General features: G+C 39.9%; 1 protein-coding gene across 3 annotated transcripts in view; it reads left to right on the top strand.

Annotated features, from left to right (window-relative positions):
• Positions 1-210: 210 nt before the first annotated feature.
• The window catches only part of zmynd11 (zinc finger, MYND-type containing 11), a 150,119-nt gene continuing 131,230 nt past the window's right edge, over positions 211-19,099 (top strand). For 2 of the 3 annotated variants that reach the window (XM_072254016.1, XM_072254014.1), the window contains exon 1: positions 214-504. In XM_072254016.1, the coding sequence (XP_072110117.1) occupies positions 467-504 (38 nt within the window). In that variant the 5' untranslated portion in view covers positions 214-466. Of the gene's footprint in view, positions 505-19,099 lie in introns of all 3 variants that reach the window. The other variant, XM_072254015.1, reaches the window with a different exon arrangement.

Below are 19,099 nucleotides of genomic sequence, written 5' to 3'. Positions count from 1 at the left end.
CTTAGATTAGAAGAGGGATCGGGTTAGAGTGATCAGATTGGACATTCTATCGATTGGAGGAGGGATCAGATTAGAGTGATATGATTGGCGGAGTGCCCTGGATTGGAGGGAAGGATTGGATTTGGAGGAATGTTTGGATTAGAGGGGACATCGAATTAGAGGAAGGAATAAAGCGGAGGAGGGAGCGGATTGGAGGAGAGGTTCGGAGTTGCGCCATCGGATTGGAGGGATGTCGGATTGGAGGAGGATCGGTTGGTAGGCAGGGAGGTTGCTGAGCGGGGACGTGGCCTGCGGAGGGCGCCGGTTGCCGCTGAGCCGTGCCTTCGGTGTTTATGTGGAAGGTAGGCCGAGCCCGAGGGAGAGTCGGCGAAGGCGGAACGGAGCAAGGAGCCGCGGATTGACTCCTGCAGCCCCCTTCCCTGCAATAGGAAGCTTGTCGGATCCCACAGCCTGGCGTCGCCGGTGGATGGGTGGCGGATCGCGGCCGGAGCAGGAGTGGCGAAGGTGAGTGCGGCGGGTGGAGCGGGGGGCCCGGGTCGCTCGCTCGGTGCGGCGAACATGGCGGCTGAGCCCAGTAGCTTGGAGCCTCGCCTCTTGGGTCACCGTCGAGCCGGGGTAGGGGTGGGGGCCATCAGAGGGAAGCACCCAGCCCAGTTGTCGGTGACTAGGCCTTCCTCCCTCTTTGTCTTATTTATTTCACTTTACTGCGGTGGATTTTTCTTTTTGCATCATTTCCACTCCTCCCAGACTCTCAGCGAGGAGTCTTAAGTTGACGGGAAATTGATCATGGGGAGGGCGGTTGTCGCCGTCCGCTGGCCGCTTCTGGAGGAGTAGGGGAGAGTCAGAGTGAACAGGGGCAGGGAGTAGAGCGGGGCATCGGACGAGCAATCCACTGTACCCTGATGATAGAGTTTGAAGCCCAAAATCGATAGCTTCAGCCAGCCTGTGCAAGCGGGGGAGGTGGGCACAGAGATTACAATTTATAATGTTGGTCGCACGAGTTCTGCTACTTTTTCGAGGGGTGTCAACCAATAAATTATCTTCGCATTTTGGAAGACAGAATGGAGATCAAGGTGTTTTCACATATAGGCACACTACTGCTTTAAGTTCAGTGAGCATCTGGATTCCCCCCCCCCCCCCGGAGGGTCGGGTAAATCTTTAATGTGTGTTTGGAAAAACTTTTACGTGTGCTGCATTTACAACGGCATTTAATGCTGTCAGGCATGTATTCTAGGATTGAAATACACCCTTCAGTTCCTGCTGCGTGTAGTAGTCCCATAAATTAAGTGAACAATGTCATGCCTACTTTAGCTTTGAAGCTTTGGCTACTGTTTTACTTGTTGCTAATAGTTATCCTATCATGCTTATTTTAGTTTCCTGTACCTTAAATTACTTCGGGCTTGCACAGTTTGTCTGCTCTTGTGTCTGTCATTGACCCTCTTTGATAGTCTGCATATTATATCACTTTTTCAAAAACTGTTAGTAAAGGGTATGTGTAGATGACACCCAACTCTTGATCTCCTTCACAGTTCATTGTAATTAGATTGGAGTGAGCAATCTCTTGACACCTTCTTCCTCCTCCCTGCCAGCTCTGCATTGTCAAGCTGTCAGTGTAGATGAGTTGCAATTCACCTAAACATCGGAGAGATCTAGGATGATTCAATTGCCACAAACTATTTTTCTTCTTGTTGATTCCATCTGCTTCCCTGATTACTCCTTTGCTAAACAAGACTCTTTGTGCCTGTTGAGCTTCCCAAACCACAGTATGTTTCTACTTTATGTTCTGTTCCTGTCTTGGCCTCTTTATCTGTGCCTTTGTTATCTTGTTGAAGTGACAATTTTAAGTTGAGCATCTCATTTGTCACCTAAAACTGGCCCATGGCCTAACAGTATTTCAATTTACCTCATCCTGTGTTGTTTTGCTGTTCACCAATTTCTTGTACTTGAGTTTAATGCCCTTCAGGATTTTGAATCTTTGCATTATTACACTTTTCAACTCTGCAGGCTTTCAGAAATCCTGTATCTCCAACTCTATTCCTTCAATTATGTTGCTTCACCCTACTAGTGACAGCTATATTTTCAGATCTCTAGGGCTTTAAAATCTTAAGTTTTTGTACTCGACCTGTCAGTCCTTTTTTTTTCAGTTCATGGCTTGGCTGAGCCACTGACCAGCTTCTAATTATTTAACCTGTCTCCTTTTTGTGGCTTGACATCAGTGTTCATATGATTACAATGCAGTGAAATACTTTGTTGTTGGAATTTAGATTCTGTATTAGCCAGGTACAATGTCATCCACTCAGGTGGTTCCTTGCTGGTAGAATTTCATGTATATTATATATTTGCAGTTTATCAAAGTTTGTTTCACCAATTGAAACTACCATCATGGGCTGTATAGTCATGTGGCATTTTCTCACTAGAATTTAGTAAAAATATCAATGCTGACATGTTTGTATAATCCTTTGGTGTGAGGCATCTCTCTCTCTCTCTCTCTCTCTCTACTCAAAAGTTTAACATAGTATTTCCCAGTCTGGGGTGTGTGACTTCTTTGATTTGGATAGAAACAACAAAAATCACAGTGGCTCAATGAACTTGGAAAAATAATCAAAAATTTGCTAAAGTGTGCATAAAAGCAAAAATCATGAGTGTAGGAGTGAATTTAGAGAGTGCGAGCAAGTTGTTGCCTTGTTGATTACATCAACATTCAAAATGTTGGGAACTACTGGTCTGGTATAATGGATTGTGTTTGTCTTGAGCTTGGTCATATTTAGTCATTAGATGGAGGAAAGATATTTTCTACATTACACCTATGCCTTCTCTTGCAAGTGCCTATCCATTCAACCTCCAGTGCTTTTGCTGTAGCTTCATGTTTTGTCTGTTTCAGGTATATAATCCAATTCCTTTTAGAGATTTGCTGTTACTTCAGTAGTGAGAAGTACATATTTTTAAGAATCGGATTTAATATCACTGGCATACGTCGTGAAATTTGTTAACTTATGTATTGCATTGTACTGCTAAATCTAGAGGAAAAGCAATAAGTAAATCAATTGCAGTATGTATGTTAAATAGTTAAATTAAAAACGTACAAAAACAGAAGTATTATAAAGTGAGGTAGTGTCCATGGGTTCGATAGCCATTTAAGAATCACATGGCAGAGGGAAGAAGCTTGGAGTTTCACTCAAAATGGATAGGAGGTCAGAGGTACTTGATGGGGGATGGAAAGACAAGCTCATTCACATTATTATCACCCTTGTAGTAACAATACATGAAAATAATAACTTGACTAAACAGCGATTGGTCTTTTATCAATTAGTTTGCAACAGGCCTAGACATAAAACCCAGAGGGAAAAGAAAGTAAGAATAATCTCAAAGTCTCCTGTTCCCTGTTGTGCTTATGTCGTGTCTCAAATTGTTTTGAGTATAATGTTTCTGGTATGTTGTCCCTCACGGTGCAGCATATTTTTATTGAAGAATTATATAGATCTTACTAAAAGAAACAAAGCCAAAAAATCATTTTGCTCTTTGCCCCAGCTATACATTGTCAGAGAATCACACCATTACCAAGATCAAAACACATTAGTTTTTATTCACAGTACAATCACAAGCCAGACTTTTTTTTAAACAAGCTAGTGCCACTTAACTTCACAGGTCTATGTATATGTAAATATATATCAAAGCGATTGTTGATGGGAGTAGGCATAATAGTGCAGCATAGACTAGATGGGCCAAAAGGCCTGTTTTTGTGCTATAGGTCTCTCTGACTAATAATTCTCTTTGAGCGATTAGTGTAACATACCAGCATTCAAAGATTGAGATGGTACCCATGGTAGTAAGCAAGCATTGTTGCTTTAATTACTTTATTTTGAATTTTGAAGCCCTTGCTTGGACTATTCCAAGTTTGGCAATGTTTCAAGATTTTGTCAAAATATCCCATGAGTTTGTTGTTGCAAATTATGCAGTTAATCTGGGCATCAGAGTAAGAAACAGTTTTTTTTCCTTTGGCATTTTGCAATCAATGTCTGCTATGTTGAACCTAGTGTCTGATCTAGTAGTGAAGTGTGCTTGAGGTCAAATGTGTGCATATTGCCTGGAAATATCAGACTTCTGGTTTGACCCATTTGAGTGCATTTGGAATATTTTCTTGTGGAAACATTTTATCAGTATCTGGATGTAATTTTAAGCTAATGGCTAGAGGTGAGGATATTGAGTAGGAACCTTAAAACTACTGCCATTTGCACAACAGGAATATCAAATTTATTTTTAAAAATTAACCATGTGTAAGTAGATAGGGCTGATTAATTGTAGGTGAGTGATCCAACTGGGTGTATAGCAGGGAAGTAAGTGGCCATGTATTTTCAGTATTTCCATCAGTAGTGCAAGTTGTGGACTTTGGGACTATCATTAGTGTTTAAACACCGAATTTTTTTTTTGTAAGTTTACTGCTACTCCTAGAAATGGAGTTTCAATTTGAATGCACTTTCAAAGGTAGGCAGCTGAAATTAAGAATAGATCTAAGGATAAGCTAATTGGTATATATAGTTGAATTCTTTCAAAAAGAATGGGCGAGTCTTTTAAAGTCTATCTTGAATGAGCCTCTCCCTTCCAATTAGTAACCTCACCTCTTCCGTAGCTACCTTTTCCTTTCTTGTGATTCATTCAAGCTCAGTAGGTTATGATCTCAGCATTTATATAGTACTTTAATGTAATTGAACATGCTAAGTTAAAAGTCCAAATGTGAAACAGAAATAACTGAGTACCGTATGTGCCAACTGGAAACAGATGTGAATAGCAATGCTTCTCCTGATCTCTTTTGGTTATGGTGTTTCTTTTTTCCTTTCATGAACCATCTATTAAGTATTTCACAAGGCACTGCTTTGCTATCTTTTCATTTTTGTGCCAGCTGGACTGCCATTGGAATGGAATGCTGTTGGTAAAGATTTAAAAAGTTGAATCAAAGCACATCAGCACCTCCACTTCAGAAGGCTAAGGAAATTTGAAATGTCCCTGATGATTCCTACTAATTTTACCAGATGTCCTGTAGGAAGAATCCTATTTGAATGCATCATAGTTGGGCTGGGCTTGGCATAGCATGACACCTGTGCCCAAGACTGCAAGAATTTGCAGTGTTGTAAACACAGCCGAGACTCCCATCCATTGAATGAAAACCAGTCTCCCATCCATTAATCCATCTACATCTCTCACTGCTTCTGAAGGCATCCAATGTAATTAGGGATCCTTCCCACCTAGGTCATTCTCTCCTCCCCTCCTCTGTTGGGCAGTAGATGTAGAAGCTTTAGAGCATGTACCATCAGACTCGGACAGCTGCTGTCCTGCTGCTATCAGACTCTGAATAACCCTTGATTTTTCTAAAAGATGAACTCCAGATCTTCCTGTCTTCTTCATTGTGGTTCTTGCACTTGTCTACCTGCATTACACTTCCTCAGAAACTATAATATTATAATTCTGCATTGTTTTCCTTTTCTGTTACCTCAAATGACTTGTGAATGGAATTTATCTGGATGGGACATACAAGCCTTTCACTGTATCTTGGTACATGTGACAATAATATACCAATACTAATAAGAATACAGGTCTTGGTTCTTATCACTACTATGCCTTCTCATACTCTGAAAGCAGCATTCTTCATTGCCTACTTCTGTTACCGAAGATTTACTATCAACTTGTATGTTCCATTGAGTGCTCCTCTGCCTTTTGTGTTTGCAAACCTGGGTCAATTTTGGCCCTAATGCTTGTACATTGACAAAACTTTTCATTATTAAATCCAGTAGTTCATATTTCATTTGTCATTTTATAATTCTGTTTGTTAACCAACTGGTGTTTCTTCTGTGCAAAAAGCAAGAGTCTAAAACTGGTTATATTGCATTTGAAGTATTGTTCCACACCTGCTGGAGGAATTCAGTGGGCCAGGCTACATCTTAAGTCAGAGAGCCTGTTTCTATGCTGTAGTACTCTTTAGCCACTCTAGTTCATACCACATCTATGAAGGAAAATGAGTAGCTGAAGTTTTGTTCTGATGAAGGGTCTCAGCCCAACTGCTCAATTTCCTCAATAGCCTGACCCACAGAGTTCTTCCAGTATTTTGTATGCTGATCCAGATTTCCACTATCTGGAGTCTCTTGTGTGTCTGTTTTTAAGTATGGTGTACAGTGGCCTCTGTACTTCTGGAACGATGTACCAGTAGAATGCAGAAGAGATTCAGCAGAATGTTACCTGGAATTGAAGGATTTAATTATAAGAGGAAACTGGTTAAGCTGGGATTGTATTCACTTCAACGCAGGAGACTGAAGGGTGAATTTGTGAAGATTTAGAAAATTGAGGGATACAGATTGAGTTATATGGTTCCAAGGGTTGGGAGTAGGACAGGTTTAAGGTGAGAGGGTAAAGATTTAAAGGCGATCTGATGGCCATTTTTTTTCCACAGTGGGAATACTGTCAGAAATGTTAATCGAGGGGGGTGTATAATAAAATATTTAAGAATCACTTAGATAGGAATGGAATAGAAGTTAGACTGAAGAGCTTGCTTCCATGCTGTATGACTGTATAAAATTTCATTCTTATTTGAGCATACACTGTGTAATTACATATTATACTTGAGCCTGGAGAACTTGACTTGCTCTTGCAATAGTGAATCTTTATTTAGTTGGTATCAATTAATAGCTTGATTTTTACCTGGAGAAACTGCATCTTTAGCGTCGTTGTAAGCATTGCTACTAGAATTACGATGGCTTTCTGATTGCCAATATTACATCACAAATTTGTTTGTCAAATTTTATAAACTGTGTGGTCCGGTTCTGTGGAGTTTCCCGTTCACCTCTATTTCAGATTTAATTTTTAAGAGGGTATTCATCGCTGGGCTATGAGCCATATTCTACTGTTTACTTGTGTATTTTTTTACTGGCTAGACCATAAGACATAGGAGCAGAATTAGGCCACTTGGCCCATCGAGTGTGGTCTACTATTCAATCATAGCTAATGTTATCTCTCTCAACCCCATTCTCTTGTCTTCTCCCTGTAACCTCTGACAGTGACTAATCAAGAATCTGTCAAACTTTGCTTTAAATATACTCAGTGACTTGACCTCCACAGCTGTAGTAATAATGAATTCCACAGATGCATCACCTCTGGCTGAAGTAATTCCTTCTCATCTCTGTTCTGAATGGATGCCCCTCTATTTTGAGGCTATGCTCTACTTATCCACTAGAAGAAACATCCACCCCATCTAAATCTTTAAATATTCAATAGGATTCAATGAACTCTTCCTTTTTCTTCCCCACCTGCCCCCCCCCCCATTCTTTTGAATGCCAGTGGGTACAGGCCCAGAGCCATCAAATCCTTTCATTCCTGGATTAATTCTTGTGAATCTTCTCTGGACCTTCTCCAATGCTAGCACATCTTTTCTTTGATAAGGGGCCTAAAACTGCTCACAATACTCCCAAGTACAGTCTGACCAGTGCCTTTTAAAGTCTCAGCATCACATCCTGATCTTGTATTCTAGTCCGCTCAAGATTATTGATGACTTTGCATTTGCATTCCTTGCCACTGGCTTAACCTGCAAGTTAACCTTTAGGGAATCCAAGTCCCTTTGCATCTCAGATTTTTTGAATTTTCTCCCCATTGAGAGTCTACACCTTTATTCCTTCTATCAAAGTGTATCGCCATACATTTCCTTAATTATATTCCATCTGCCACGTTGCCCATTCTCCTAATTTGTCCAAGTCCATCTGCAGACTCCCTGCTCCCTCAACAATACCTGCCTCTCTGCCTATCTTTCTACTGTCTGTAGACCTGGCCAGGAAGCCACTAATTCCATTGTCCAAATCATTGACATATAATGTGACAAGAAGCGATCCCAATACTGACCGCTGTGGAACGACACTTGTCACCAGAGCTGACCCTTTCTTCTTGCTCTTTGCCTCCTGCCAGTGAGCCAATCTTCTGTCTATGCTAGTAGCTTTCTAGTAATGTCACAAGCTCTGAAGCAGCCTCATGTGTAGCATCTTGTCAAAGGCTTCCTGGAAATACAAGTACACAACATCCATGAACTCTCCTTTGCCTATCCTGCCTGTTAATTCCTCAAAGAATTCCAACAGATTTGTCAGGCAAGATTTGCTGCATTTGGCCTACTTTATCATGAGCTTCCAAACACCCTGAAACTTCATCGGTAATTAGACTCACAGCATCTTCCCAACCACTGAAATAAAGCTAACTGGCCTACAATTTCCTTTGTTCTGCCTCCCTCCCTTGAAGAGTGGAGTGACATTTGCAGTTTTCCAGTTTTCCAGAGCCATTCCAGAATCTAATGATTCTTGAAAGATCATTAGTGCCTTCACAATCTCTTCAGCTATCATTTCCAGAACCCTGGGGTGTGGCCCATCTGGTCCAGGTGACGTCTACTTTCAGACTTTTCAGTTTGCTAAACACCTTCTCCTTAGCATCAGCAACTACACTCACTTCTGCCCCCTGACACTCACATTTCTGGTATACTACTAGTGTCTTCTACAATGAAGACTGACATGAAATGTTTGTCTGCCATTTCTTTGTCTCTCATTACTACCTCTCCAGCGTCACTTTCCAATGATCTAATATCGACTCGCGTCTTTTACCATTCCAGTCAATGTTGGACAGCTCCTCTGTTATGTGTCTGTAATTTCCTTTACTCCACTGTAATACTGTTACATCCGACTTTATTTCCTCCCTCTCAAATTGCAGGGATCATTCTATCATATTCAGATCATTGCCTTCTCTGGGTACCTTTAATCACATCAAGTTCATTACACAACACCTATTCCAGAATTGCCTTTTCCCCCAGTGGGCTCAACCACAAGCTGCTCTAAAAAGCCATCTCGTATGCATTCTATAAATTTCCTTTCTTGGGATCTAGCACCAAGCTGATTTTTTTTTCCCCAATCTACCTGCATATTGAAATCCCCATTACTATAATAACATTGCCCTCTATTATATGTCTTTTCTATTTCCCATTGAAATTTGTATCCCACATCCTGGCTACTGTTAGGTGACTGTATATAACTCCCATCAGGGTCTTTTTACTCCTGTGGTTTCTTAACTCTGTCCATAAAGATTCTACATCTTCTGATCCAATGTCATCTCCTTCTAAAGATTTGATTTCATTTTATACCAACAGAACCACCCCACCTCCTCTACCTATTTGCCTGTCCTTTTTTTTTGAAACAAAGTGTATCCTTGAATGTTAAGCTCCCAGCTATGACTCTGATGTCCACAATGTCATACCTGCCACAGTCTAACTGTGCTACACGATCACTGCCTTATTTCATATACTGCATGCATTCAAGTATAACACCTTCAGTCCTGAATTTATCACTGCTTTTGATTTTGCTCCCACGTTACACTTCTCACCCCACTGACTGCAGTTTTCTCCTATCACCTGCCTGTTCTTCCTCACAGTCGCACTACACAATGCATTGACTCGTATACTAACTGTTCCATGCTCAGCCCTAACACTGTAGTTTCCAAACCCCTGCCAATTTAATTTAAACCCTCCCTAACAGCTCTAGCAAACTTGCCCACAAGGATCCCCTTGGGTTTGGAAATAACCTGTCCTTCTTGTACAGGTCATACCTGACCCCTACATCACTTCCTCAGTATCATTTCATCTGTACCATCCTTCCTGTTCCTACCCTGACTAGCATGTGGCACTGGGAATAATCCAAAGATTACTACCTTGGTCCTGTCCTTCAGCCTTTTCCCTAACTCCCTATACTTGCTGTGCAAAACCTTTTTTGTTTCCCTTTTGTACCCATGTCATTAGTTCCAATGTGCATTACAATCTTCGGCTGCTCACCTTCCCTCTTGAGAATCTTATGCAGCCGCTCTGAGACGTCCTGGACCCTAGTATCTGTGAGGCAACACATCATCCTAGCTTCGTTTTCACAGCTACAGGATTGGCTGTCCTTCCTCTTTATCTATTGAGTCTCCTATCACTATCGCTCCGCTTGACTACCCTTCCTTGCTGAGCCACGGAGTGCCACTGGCCTAGCAGCCACTGCCGTGCCCTGATAGGTCATTCTTGTTTCTCTGCCACCCCAGCTGTATCCAAAGTGGTATACTTGTGGCTGAAGTGAATGGCTACAAGGGAGCCCTGTCCTGACTGCTTACTCCCCTTACCTGCCTGTCATCTGAAGCCTGCACTCTGGGTGTGACCACATCAGTAAAACTCTCATCTAAGAAGTCCTGAGTACATTCAGCTCCAGCTCCAATTCATTGACCTTGTTAGTCAGGAGCTGAAGTTGGCTGCACTTCCTGCAGATGCCATCACCAGGGAAACCGTTGGGCACACTGAAATCCCCCAACTCACAGGTGGAGCATTCCACTGCCTGAATTACCATGCCTGTTATACCTCTAACTTAAATTTAAGTTCAGGCCTGTGCCATTTGAGTCAAAGCCTGACTACTCTTAACACCATCCAGTGACATAATGACCCCTGTGTTCAAACCCCACTTAATTTTTATTGACCCTTGCTAATTAACCCTAGTTACTAATAACCCAGGCAATCTCCCGCTATACAGATAAATCCTGATAGGCCCATCTCATTTTTTAAAAACTGGTGTATAAAGTCGTCAAAGAAAAGGCTCCAGTTCTCTCTGCGCATTCCCGCTCTGCAGACACTCACTTTTCCTTACCTTATAGCTTTTTGAATGTTTATGCTTACAGTAATTTATAATTTTGACATCTGCACCTGTCCAATTTCAGAATCAGTCCTACATAGTCGGTTTGGATTGGGCTAACATTTTGCTAAAAAAAATTTTATATACTTAGCTGCTTTGGTTGTGCTTTGCCAGCCTTTCAAGCAACAGATTATACTGTGCTTCTAATTTAGGGTGCCTGATGTTGACTTCAGGTGACTGTCTTTTCCCCGTGTTGTCTTGGCTTTTTCTGTAATAGTGCAGTTGCCTCAAGGGAAGTGTCCAGGCTAACCTTCTGACCTAGTTAAAATCACTACATTTGCATTATGGCAGTCTCTAGCCTGCATAACTTGACAACCCCATCCTGTTTACTTGAGACCATTAAGTTGAGTTTGCAGTCAGTGACCTCCTCTGTGCTGGATGCTGGGTATCACTTGTAGCTTGTGAGATTTAATAACTGTACTCTTTCTACATTGGCTGCTTCTGCTCTTCACCACCCCTTCCCACTCCGGCATCTATCATTCTATCATTTTCTTCGTCTATGTGAAGAATGGAAAATTAGTTCATGGTTGATGTGATTTTCTGGCTTTTTTTTAAACTAGAAGAAATTGTCTTGCTAAAAATATGCTTTGAAATTTATCCTGAATGTATTTTTCTGGTTTCTTTGTGTCATTTATTCTTTTCACTGTCGTGGGTTATGTTTTTCTCCCCCTATGCCCTTGACACTGGGGTCTGACACATCTAAGGTAAATCCTTCTCTTCAACGTGTGACTTTCAGAGGAGAAAGTCTGATAAACTGCAGCTTCTGCTACTGTGTAGAAGAGATTTTTAACTCGTGAAATGTCAGCTGGAGGGAAAAGGCTATCTACTTAGTCAAAAATCAGTGTTGACAAGCGAGAGTGGGAGAATACATACGATAAGTTGTAATGATTCTAGTCGAGTCAGATAAGATTAACTGCCATGAGAGACCATGGAACAAAAGTAAGATTTATTTAATTCAGCGTTGAAGCTTGGATTGCATGCGCATAATTAATAGGAGGCCCTTAAATAAGTACTGATTTACAACACAGCAGGGAGTGGAACACTGGCTCCCAGTTCCTAAGGACAACAGTGGTTTTACACTAGAGATTTTATTACCCTCTGTGTTCACTCTGGAATAAAGTTTCCACTGTAAACAGTTGCCAAGGTACAAAAAAGTTGGGAATGTATTTCAACTAAGTTGAACTGAGCTGAAATTGTGCATCAATTATGTTTAAATAAAAATAACTTTGAAGGTATTTCGGGGTGAAGTATACAGAATTTATTGTTGATTCTGTTCTGAATTTTAAACAAGAATGTTGTCAAAAACACCAGCCTGATTTGAATTTAAGGAATTTGAATTGGATTCACCTGTGGTAAGTCTGTCCTAAAAAGCCAATGTTATGTTTTCATGAGCTGTATCTCTTAATAAAATGATTAATTCTTGAGTGTGGCAGGATTGCTAAAGATAATTAAGGTAAGCGTTGCCAATAGAATACAAGTATCCTTAAGCAAAGCTATTTAATGTGTCAGTGATCATGCGTTTGTCATACCTTTATGGCTTAATTGAAATTACTCAAAACCAAGTACTCCCTGATAGGAAAGCTACAAATATAATGGCTTTTAATAGGGTTTTAACGGATGGACTAACAAACTATAGGCTGGAGTTCAATACAGTATCTCTTTCCATTTAGACTCCTGATTGTAGTCATGCATAGGTTGGTATCGCCTACCAATAGGTCTGACTGAACTCAGCTTGATATTAAGGCGGATGCTGGTATTCATGCAACTTATCCAAAGACTGTCTTTTTCTACCTTTTGGACATTGCCCAGCTCAACCTGTGGTTCTGTGTGTGTGCGTATGTATGTATGTATATATGTATATATATATATATATATATATATATATATAATTAATATATATAATGTTAGACCTGGCAGATCAGGGGTACTCCTATTGTCACACCTCCCTATCGCGTGTGGGTAAGCGTGTTCACCAGTTGGGGGGAAACGAACGGTAAGCTGCAAGGGGTTTTGTTTGGTGCCAGGTGGAAAAAAAGTTCAAAAGCTGCCCAAAAAGTATTATTTACAAATAGACAAATGAAAACAAATATATGTATAAAAATCTACAAATATACAGAGGCTTTCTCCACAACACACTTTGTCTTTAGCTTTCAATAAAATAGAATTGAAACATGCTTAAACAGATTCTGACATCCTACAGTTTTATTCCACAACAAATGTCTTAGTTAAACCCGTAGATCAGTGCCTGCGTGCTCAGTTGAATATAAAAGAATGTCTCCCCACCTGTGGTGTTGCCTGCGTAAGGTGTAATGCGCCTGCTCTCACTAACCCAGGCATTATTTTAAGACACCCCAAAATGTCCCTTGAGCCTTTTGGGGCCATTCTGCTGTCTACAAACTGATGTAACAATGTGAGTGAAAATAAATGAAACTATTTGGAATGTATTTAGAATCCTTATTTTTGAGTTATAAATCAGTAGAGCACGCTATCTGAAGGGATTGTTTTGATTAGCCAAGCTAGCGATTTTATTTTTTTTCCTTTTGTTTTACTGTTGGGATGAGTAAATGTTGAACTCCCAAGAACTGCTGAATGGGAGATCAGTGTGTGAACTACTGGGGGAAACTAGACCAGGGACGGAATGCGGAGGAGTGACTAACCAAGCAAACGGGTAAGGTTAGTAGGTGAATTGGTATTGCCAACCTGTTCTGTCTCCTCTTATTCTCTCTTCCATAAACTTGATTTAATCACTTTTTTTAGCCTGCATGATTGCCATTCAAAGACTTTATTTTCCCCATTGGTATAACAAAGACTTCTACGATCTCCATCTGTTTCATTGCTTGCTCGGTGTTGAAGTAGTTGCAACTGCATTGTTTCCATTTATTGCAAAGAATAATGACTAGGTTAATTTGGATGTCAGTCGATTTAATAGTGACTGGGACATGGGCAGATTTAGCTATATTTTTGGGAAATTATATCATGGCATATGTGTACTTATGACCATGTGATAATTTTTTAAACAGCTCATTGAAATGATAGCATTGCTTATTGTACATTGCAGTGATAAAGTAAATTTTGCCTTCACTTAATCAGCCTAGTGTTGCTATTTTTAAATAGCCTCAAAAGACAGCATGTATTGTATCACTTAGGTGTCTAGTCATTGGAGTTGAACGTGAATGGCAACCTGAAATCAAAATGCCTGGCATATTTAGATCATACAGCATTAATGGCAACAAAAACACTTCCTGATTTTTTTTTAAATTTCCAATTGCTAACATCTGCAGTATACTACTGAAAAGCCATCTCCTTCTGCAGAGACAAATGAGATTGAGCAGTAATTGGTGATGTTTGTCATTGTGTGGCTATTGGCAGTTGTACCAGAATGGATATGTTTATTCTGTTCGAAGTGAGTGCACAGAGTAAGGGACTTTCTTATTTGGCAAAGTTTGGGGATGTATCTGAATCTGCACCACAAGGCGGTATATTTAGCCCATTGCTCTATTCACTACAGTATATACTTATGACTGAGGCTAAGCACAGCTCTAATGCCATATTTAAGTTTGCTGATGACACAACTGTCGATGGCTGAATCAAAGGTGGTGATGAGTTGGCATTTGGAGGGAGATTGAAAATTTGGCTGAGTGGTACCACACAACAACCTCTCTACTCAATGTCAGCAAGATAAAGGAGCTAATCGTTAACTTCAGGAGGAGGGACCCAGAGGTCCTCATTGGGGGATCATAGGTGGAGAGGTTCAGCGAATTTAAATTCATTAAAAGAGGATCTCTCCTGGGTCTAGCGTGTAAATGCCATTACAAAGAAAACCTCTACTTTCTTAGAAATTTGAAGATTCAGCACGTTTCCTAAAACTTTGACAACTTTATAGATGTGGAGACAATATTGGTTGCATCACGCCCTGGTATAGAAACTCGTATGGAAATTCCAGTGGATATGGCCCACTCCATCAGAGATGAAGCCCTTCCCACCATTGAAAATGTCAACACTGAGTGTTGTTGCAGGAAAGCAGCACGTGTCATCAAGGTCACCCTCCATTCAGGCCGTGCTTTCTTCTTGTTGCTGTGTCAGGCAGAAGCTACAGTAGCCTCAGGACCCACACCAGGCTCTTGAACCAAAGTGGATAACTTCACTCAACTTCATTTGCCTCCATCACTGAATTGTTCCCATAACCTATGGACCCAGCTTCATTGACTTTTCATCTCATTTTCTCAACATTTATTGCTTATTTATTATTTTTCTCCCCTTTTGTTTTTGCACATTGGTCGTTGTCAGTCCTGTTGGATGTGGTCTTTCATTAATTCTTATTCTGTTTCTTATATTTATTATGTTTGCAAGCAAGTGAATCTCATTTATATATGGTGACATATGTACTTTGATAAATTTACTTTGAACTGTTTGGAACTTTGAACTTTGTCCATACAGCCAAAGTTGTGCTGAAATTTTCCTGCCAGTCTCATTGAACTGCAAAAGAAGAGGCACAAGTCATTGTATCGAATTGGGATTTGAGAGTGGTGTTGAATTCACATCAAGTACAAAAATTAAAATTTCAAGTTTTCCGTGCCCATTAGACACGTTATTAACCTGTGATCAGACAAATCTTTGGATGTTAATGTGTGAACTTGTGCCACAGAATCATACTTAAAGAAGTAACACAGCCCTCACCAGGGATAATTTTTTTTTGTTTAAAGCGAAAAAACATCAGAAAAACGACTGTTTCCTGCTGTGTTTGAAGATCTGTTCGTGATTTTAGGAGCTCTGAGCAACTGGAATTGCAGTAAATTCAGTCAGTAGGTGGTTGTATTGATTGAACACTTTCCAGTTATTAGCAAAATTCAACTTATTGACCAAAATACTTTAATAATTGGCCTATATTCATTCCCATGTCTCTTGGTGCAGAAATGGAGGACATTTGGGGATTTCCCACTAATTGTATGTTTAGAATTAAGATTTTATAGAAGTGCAGATATCTTGTACCATTAAACCTTTGTAAAATACAACTGAGAAAAGTGAGTGTTTCATTAATTTTATAATCACTTATTAGCCCTTTTTCCTGCCTTTTGGTGAACAGTTTGCAACTTGTATGTATCGATCCATGACTTTTCAGGTGGAAACAAAATACTATTGATGCTGTCATACCTGTTAAGCATCTTCTTGAGAAAAGTACAGGAGCATTGTGTCCCACATCTTCAGGTTCAGGAACAAATGTTACCCCTTAACCTTCAGGCTCCTGAACCAACATGTGTAACTTCACTCACCGCAACACTGAACTGATCATTGAACACAACCTATGGACTCAATTTCAAGGATCCTGCAACTCGTGTTTTCAGTATTTATTTACTTTATTATTTGTATTTGCAGAGTTTGTTTTTTGCACATTGGTTGCTTGTCAGTCTTTGTAGTTTTTCATTTATTCTATTGTTTTTCTTTGTTATATTGTGAATGCCTAAAAAAATAACTTGCAGTTTGAATCAGTGGAAAGGAAGGCAAATGCAGTGTCAGCATTTGTTGTGTTCTTTACACATACTGTGGGTTACTAAGAACAAACTATATTCTGGAAGAATTAAAACTAGAATGTTTATTTACAACAGCAAACAGCAAGCACATCTCTAACATACAGTTTCTAGATCATTCTGTCATTTCTGCGCATGCTCCCGATTCTGTCCAATCACGTTCTTACACATGATATCACCACATCTTCCTTTCCTTAAAAAAACAATTAGCAACATTAATCAAAACAAATGCATAATTTAATATATCTCCATCAGTCTACGAACATGAGTAGACCTTCTAAGTGGTTCACACAGTTCTTGTGTTTCGTTGTTATTTCCTTTTTTTCATCTGGTCTGCATCAGTTAACTGAAACTCTGCAGTTGGCTCTTTCTTAAAGATCTTTGAGAAGAAACTGCAATTCATTCATTAACTGTGTAATTTTTTTTTATGCTGAGACTTCATTTCAATAAAACTTCCAATTCCTTCACTTGTGCTTTCTCTTCTTCAGTTGGATCCTGATTCTTGTCTCTCTAGCTTCAGATCCGTATTGTACTGTACCAGCAAGTTTGGCCTCTGTCCACTGTTCTGACTCTGTATCACTGTCCAGGACTAAGACTCTTTTTACCAAATTCAGTCTCTCACAGGCAGATAAACCCAGTATTGACTGTACATTTTTTGGCACCACCACAAATGAAAGCTTGTGCACCATATTTTTGTGTGATACTTTTGCCACACATGCTCCTTTAACTGGAATGTCTGCATCTGAATACCCAGTCACTTTTATATTTGTCTGATGTAACTTTGGTCTAGGCTTTAATGCATTAAACACAGATTCTGCAAGAACATTTACTTGTGCTCCAGTATCAAGTTTAAACAGAATATAGTTTTAGTTCACTTGCAGTGGCATAGTCCAGTCATTCTTACTTTGTTTTCACAAAGCACATCTATATAAAACTCCGTTCGTTTTTAAGCACTGCATTTACATGTTTTATTTCCTTTCTACTCTGCAACAGTGTGAAAAATAATTACTCTTACCACAGTTGTTGCACATTTTCCAATACGCTGGACACTTTTTAGGTCGGTGCTCCCGCCTAGAGCGATCACAAAGTATTTTTTTCTTTCAGATGACATTTTGTTCTCTGTCGGTTCTGTTGTCGCTGCATTATTTTTTTCTGATATGTTTGCGCTTTACAGTGTCTATGCAGCCATTCTCAATAAAAAGCTCTTTAGCCTGTGACATCATGGTCCAGAAGCTTTGCAGAGTGCCACAGCTTTTTCCAAATTCAAATCTTGTTCTAACAGTCTTTCTCTCAAATCATTATCCAGAATGTCGGAAACAATTCTGCCTTTAATGAGATAGTCTGTAAGCTCTGCAAACTCACATCTTTTACTGTGGTTTCTCAACTCCGTAACAAATCGATCAATCTTTTGACCAGGTCTCTGCTGACATATGAAAAGTTTTAAAGTGCTGATATGTTGCATTACACTTTGGTATTCAAAATGCGTCAAATTTGTCGAATATCGCTTTTAGATTCAAATTATCTCCATTTTCAAAAGTAAAATGGTTATGTACCTCAATTGCGTCATCCTCTATTACGTGGAGTAGGATCGCTGCTTTCGTATTTTCTGTTTTATTTTCTGCTCTGATCACTGATAAATAAATTTCAAAACGCTGTTTAAATCTTTTCCAGTTTTCAGCTATGTTTCCGGTCAGCTGAAGCGTTGATGGGGGTTGCAAAACTTCCATTGTTAAAGCTGTTAGCAAACAACGAAAAAGTTCATGTTCTTTTTTTGGTTATCTTTGCTTCTCCCGTGTTAGTGAAACGAATTATTCTTCCAAACCGACTTCTGACACCATGTTGTGTTCTTTACACGTACCGTGGGTTACTGAGAACAAACCATATTCTGGAAGAATTAAAACTAGAACGTTTATTTGCAACAACAAACTGGAAGCACATCTTTAACATGCAGTTTCTGGATCATTCTGTCATTTCTGTGCATGCTCCCGACTCTGTCCAGTCATGTTCTTACACGTGACATGTGATATCACCACAGCATTCATTTGTAGAGGACTAGAATACAAAATTAAAGATGCAGTGCTGATGCTTTATAAGGCATTAGTCAGACTGCACTTGGAGTATTCTGATCTGTATTTGGGCCCTTTTTCTAAGAAAGGACGTGCTGACATTGGAGAGATCCAGAGGAGGTTGTTGACAATGATCCCAGGAATGTAAGGTTTAACATATGAGGAGTGTTTGATGGCTCTGGGCCTGTATTTGCTGGAATTTAGAAGAATTGGGGGCAGGGGGATGTTCCCATTGAAACCTATTGAATATTTGGAGTCTGAATAGAGAGGATGTGGAAGGGTGGTTTCCTGTAGTGGGTGAATCTAGGACCAGGCAACACAGATTACAGGCATGTCCATTTAGAATGCAGATTAGGAAAAATGGCTTTAGCCAGAGGGTGGTTAATCTATAGAATTCATTGCCACAGATGGCTGTGCAGGTCAAGTCATTGGGTATATTTATACCAATTTACCAGTAATAAACCAATTTGCCTCCTGTCTGGCAATTCAAGTTAGAAGTCAGGTGTTTTTTTTCAGTTTTAATGTAAGGTCAGTGATCTGAAACATTAACTGACTTCTTCCACAGTTGCAAACTGACCTACTAAGCATCGTGTCCTTGTTTGAATTCTAACATCTGCAGTTTCTTCCTTTTTCATTAATTGTGGACACCAACCTCCTTGTGGTATTTGAAAGCTTTGTTGCTGGATAGCTGTTTTAAGTACCTGTTTAAATGGCAACTCGTGCAAACTTTTTTGTTGGAGAGTTATCAAAAATAATATACTAATTCCAAATTGAGATTTGGAAGTAA

Source organism: Mobula birostris, chromosome 3, assembly GCF_030028105.1.
Source record: "Mobula birostris isolate sMobBir1 chromosome 3, sMobBir1.hap1, whole genome shotgun sequence".
Classification (NCBI taxonomy): Eukaryota; Metazoa; Chordata; class Chondrichthyes; order Myliobatiformes; family Myliobatidae; genus Mobula; species Mobula birostris.
This window is presented reverse-complemented; position numbering and strand designations above follow the sequence as displayed.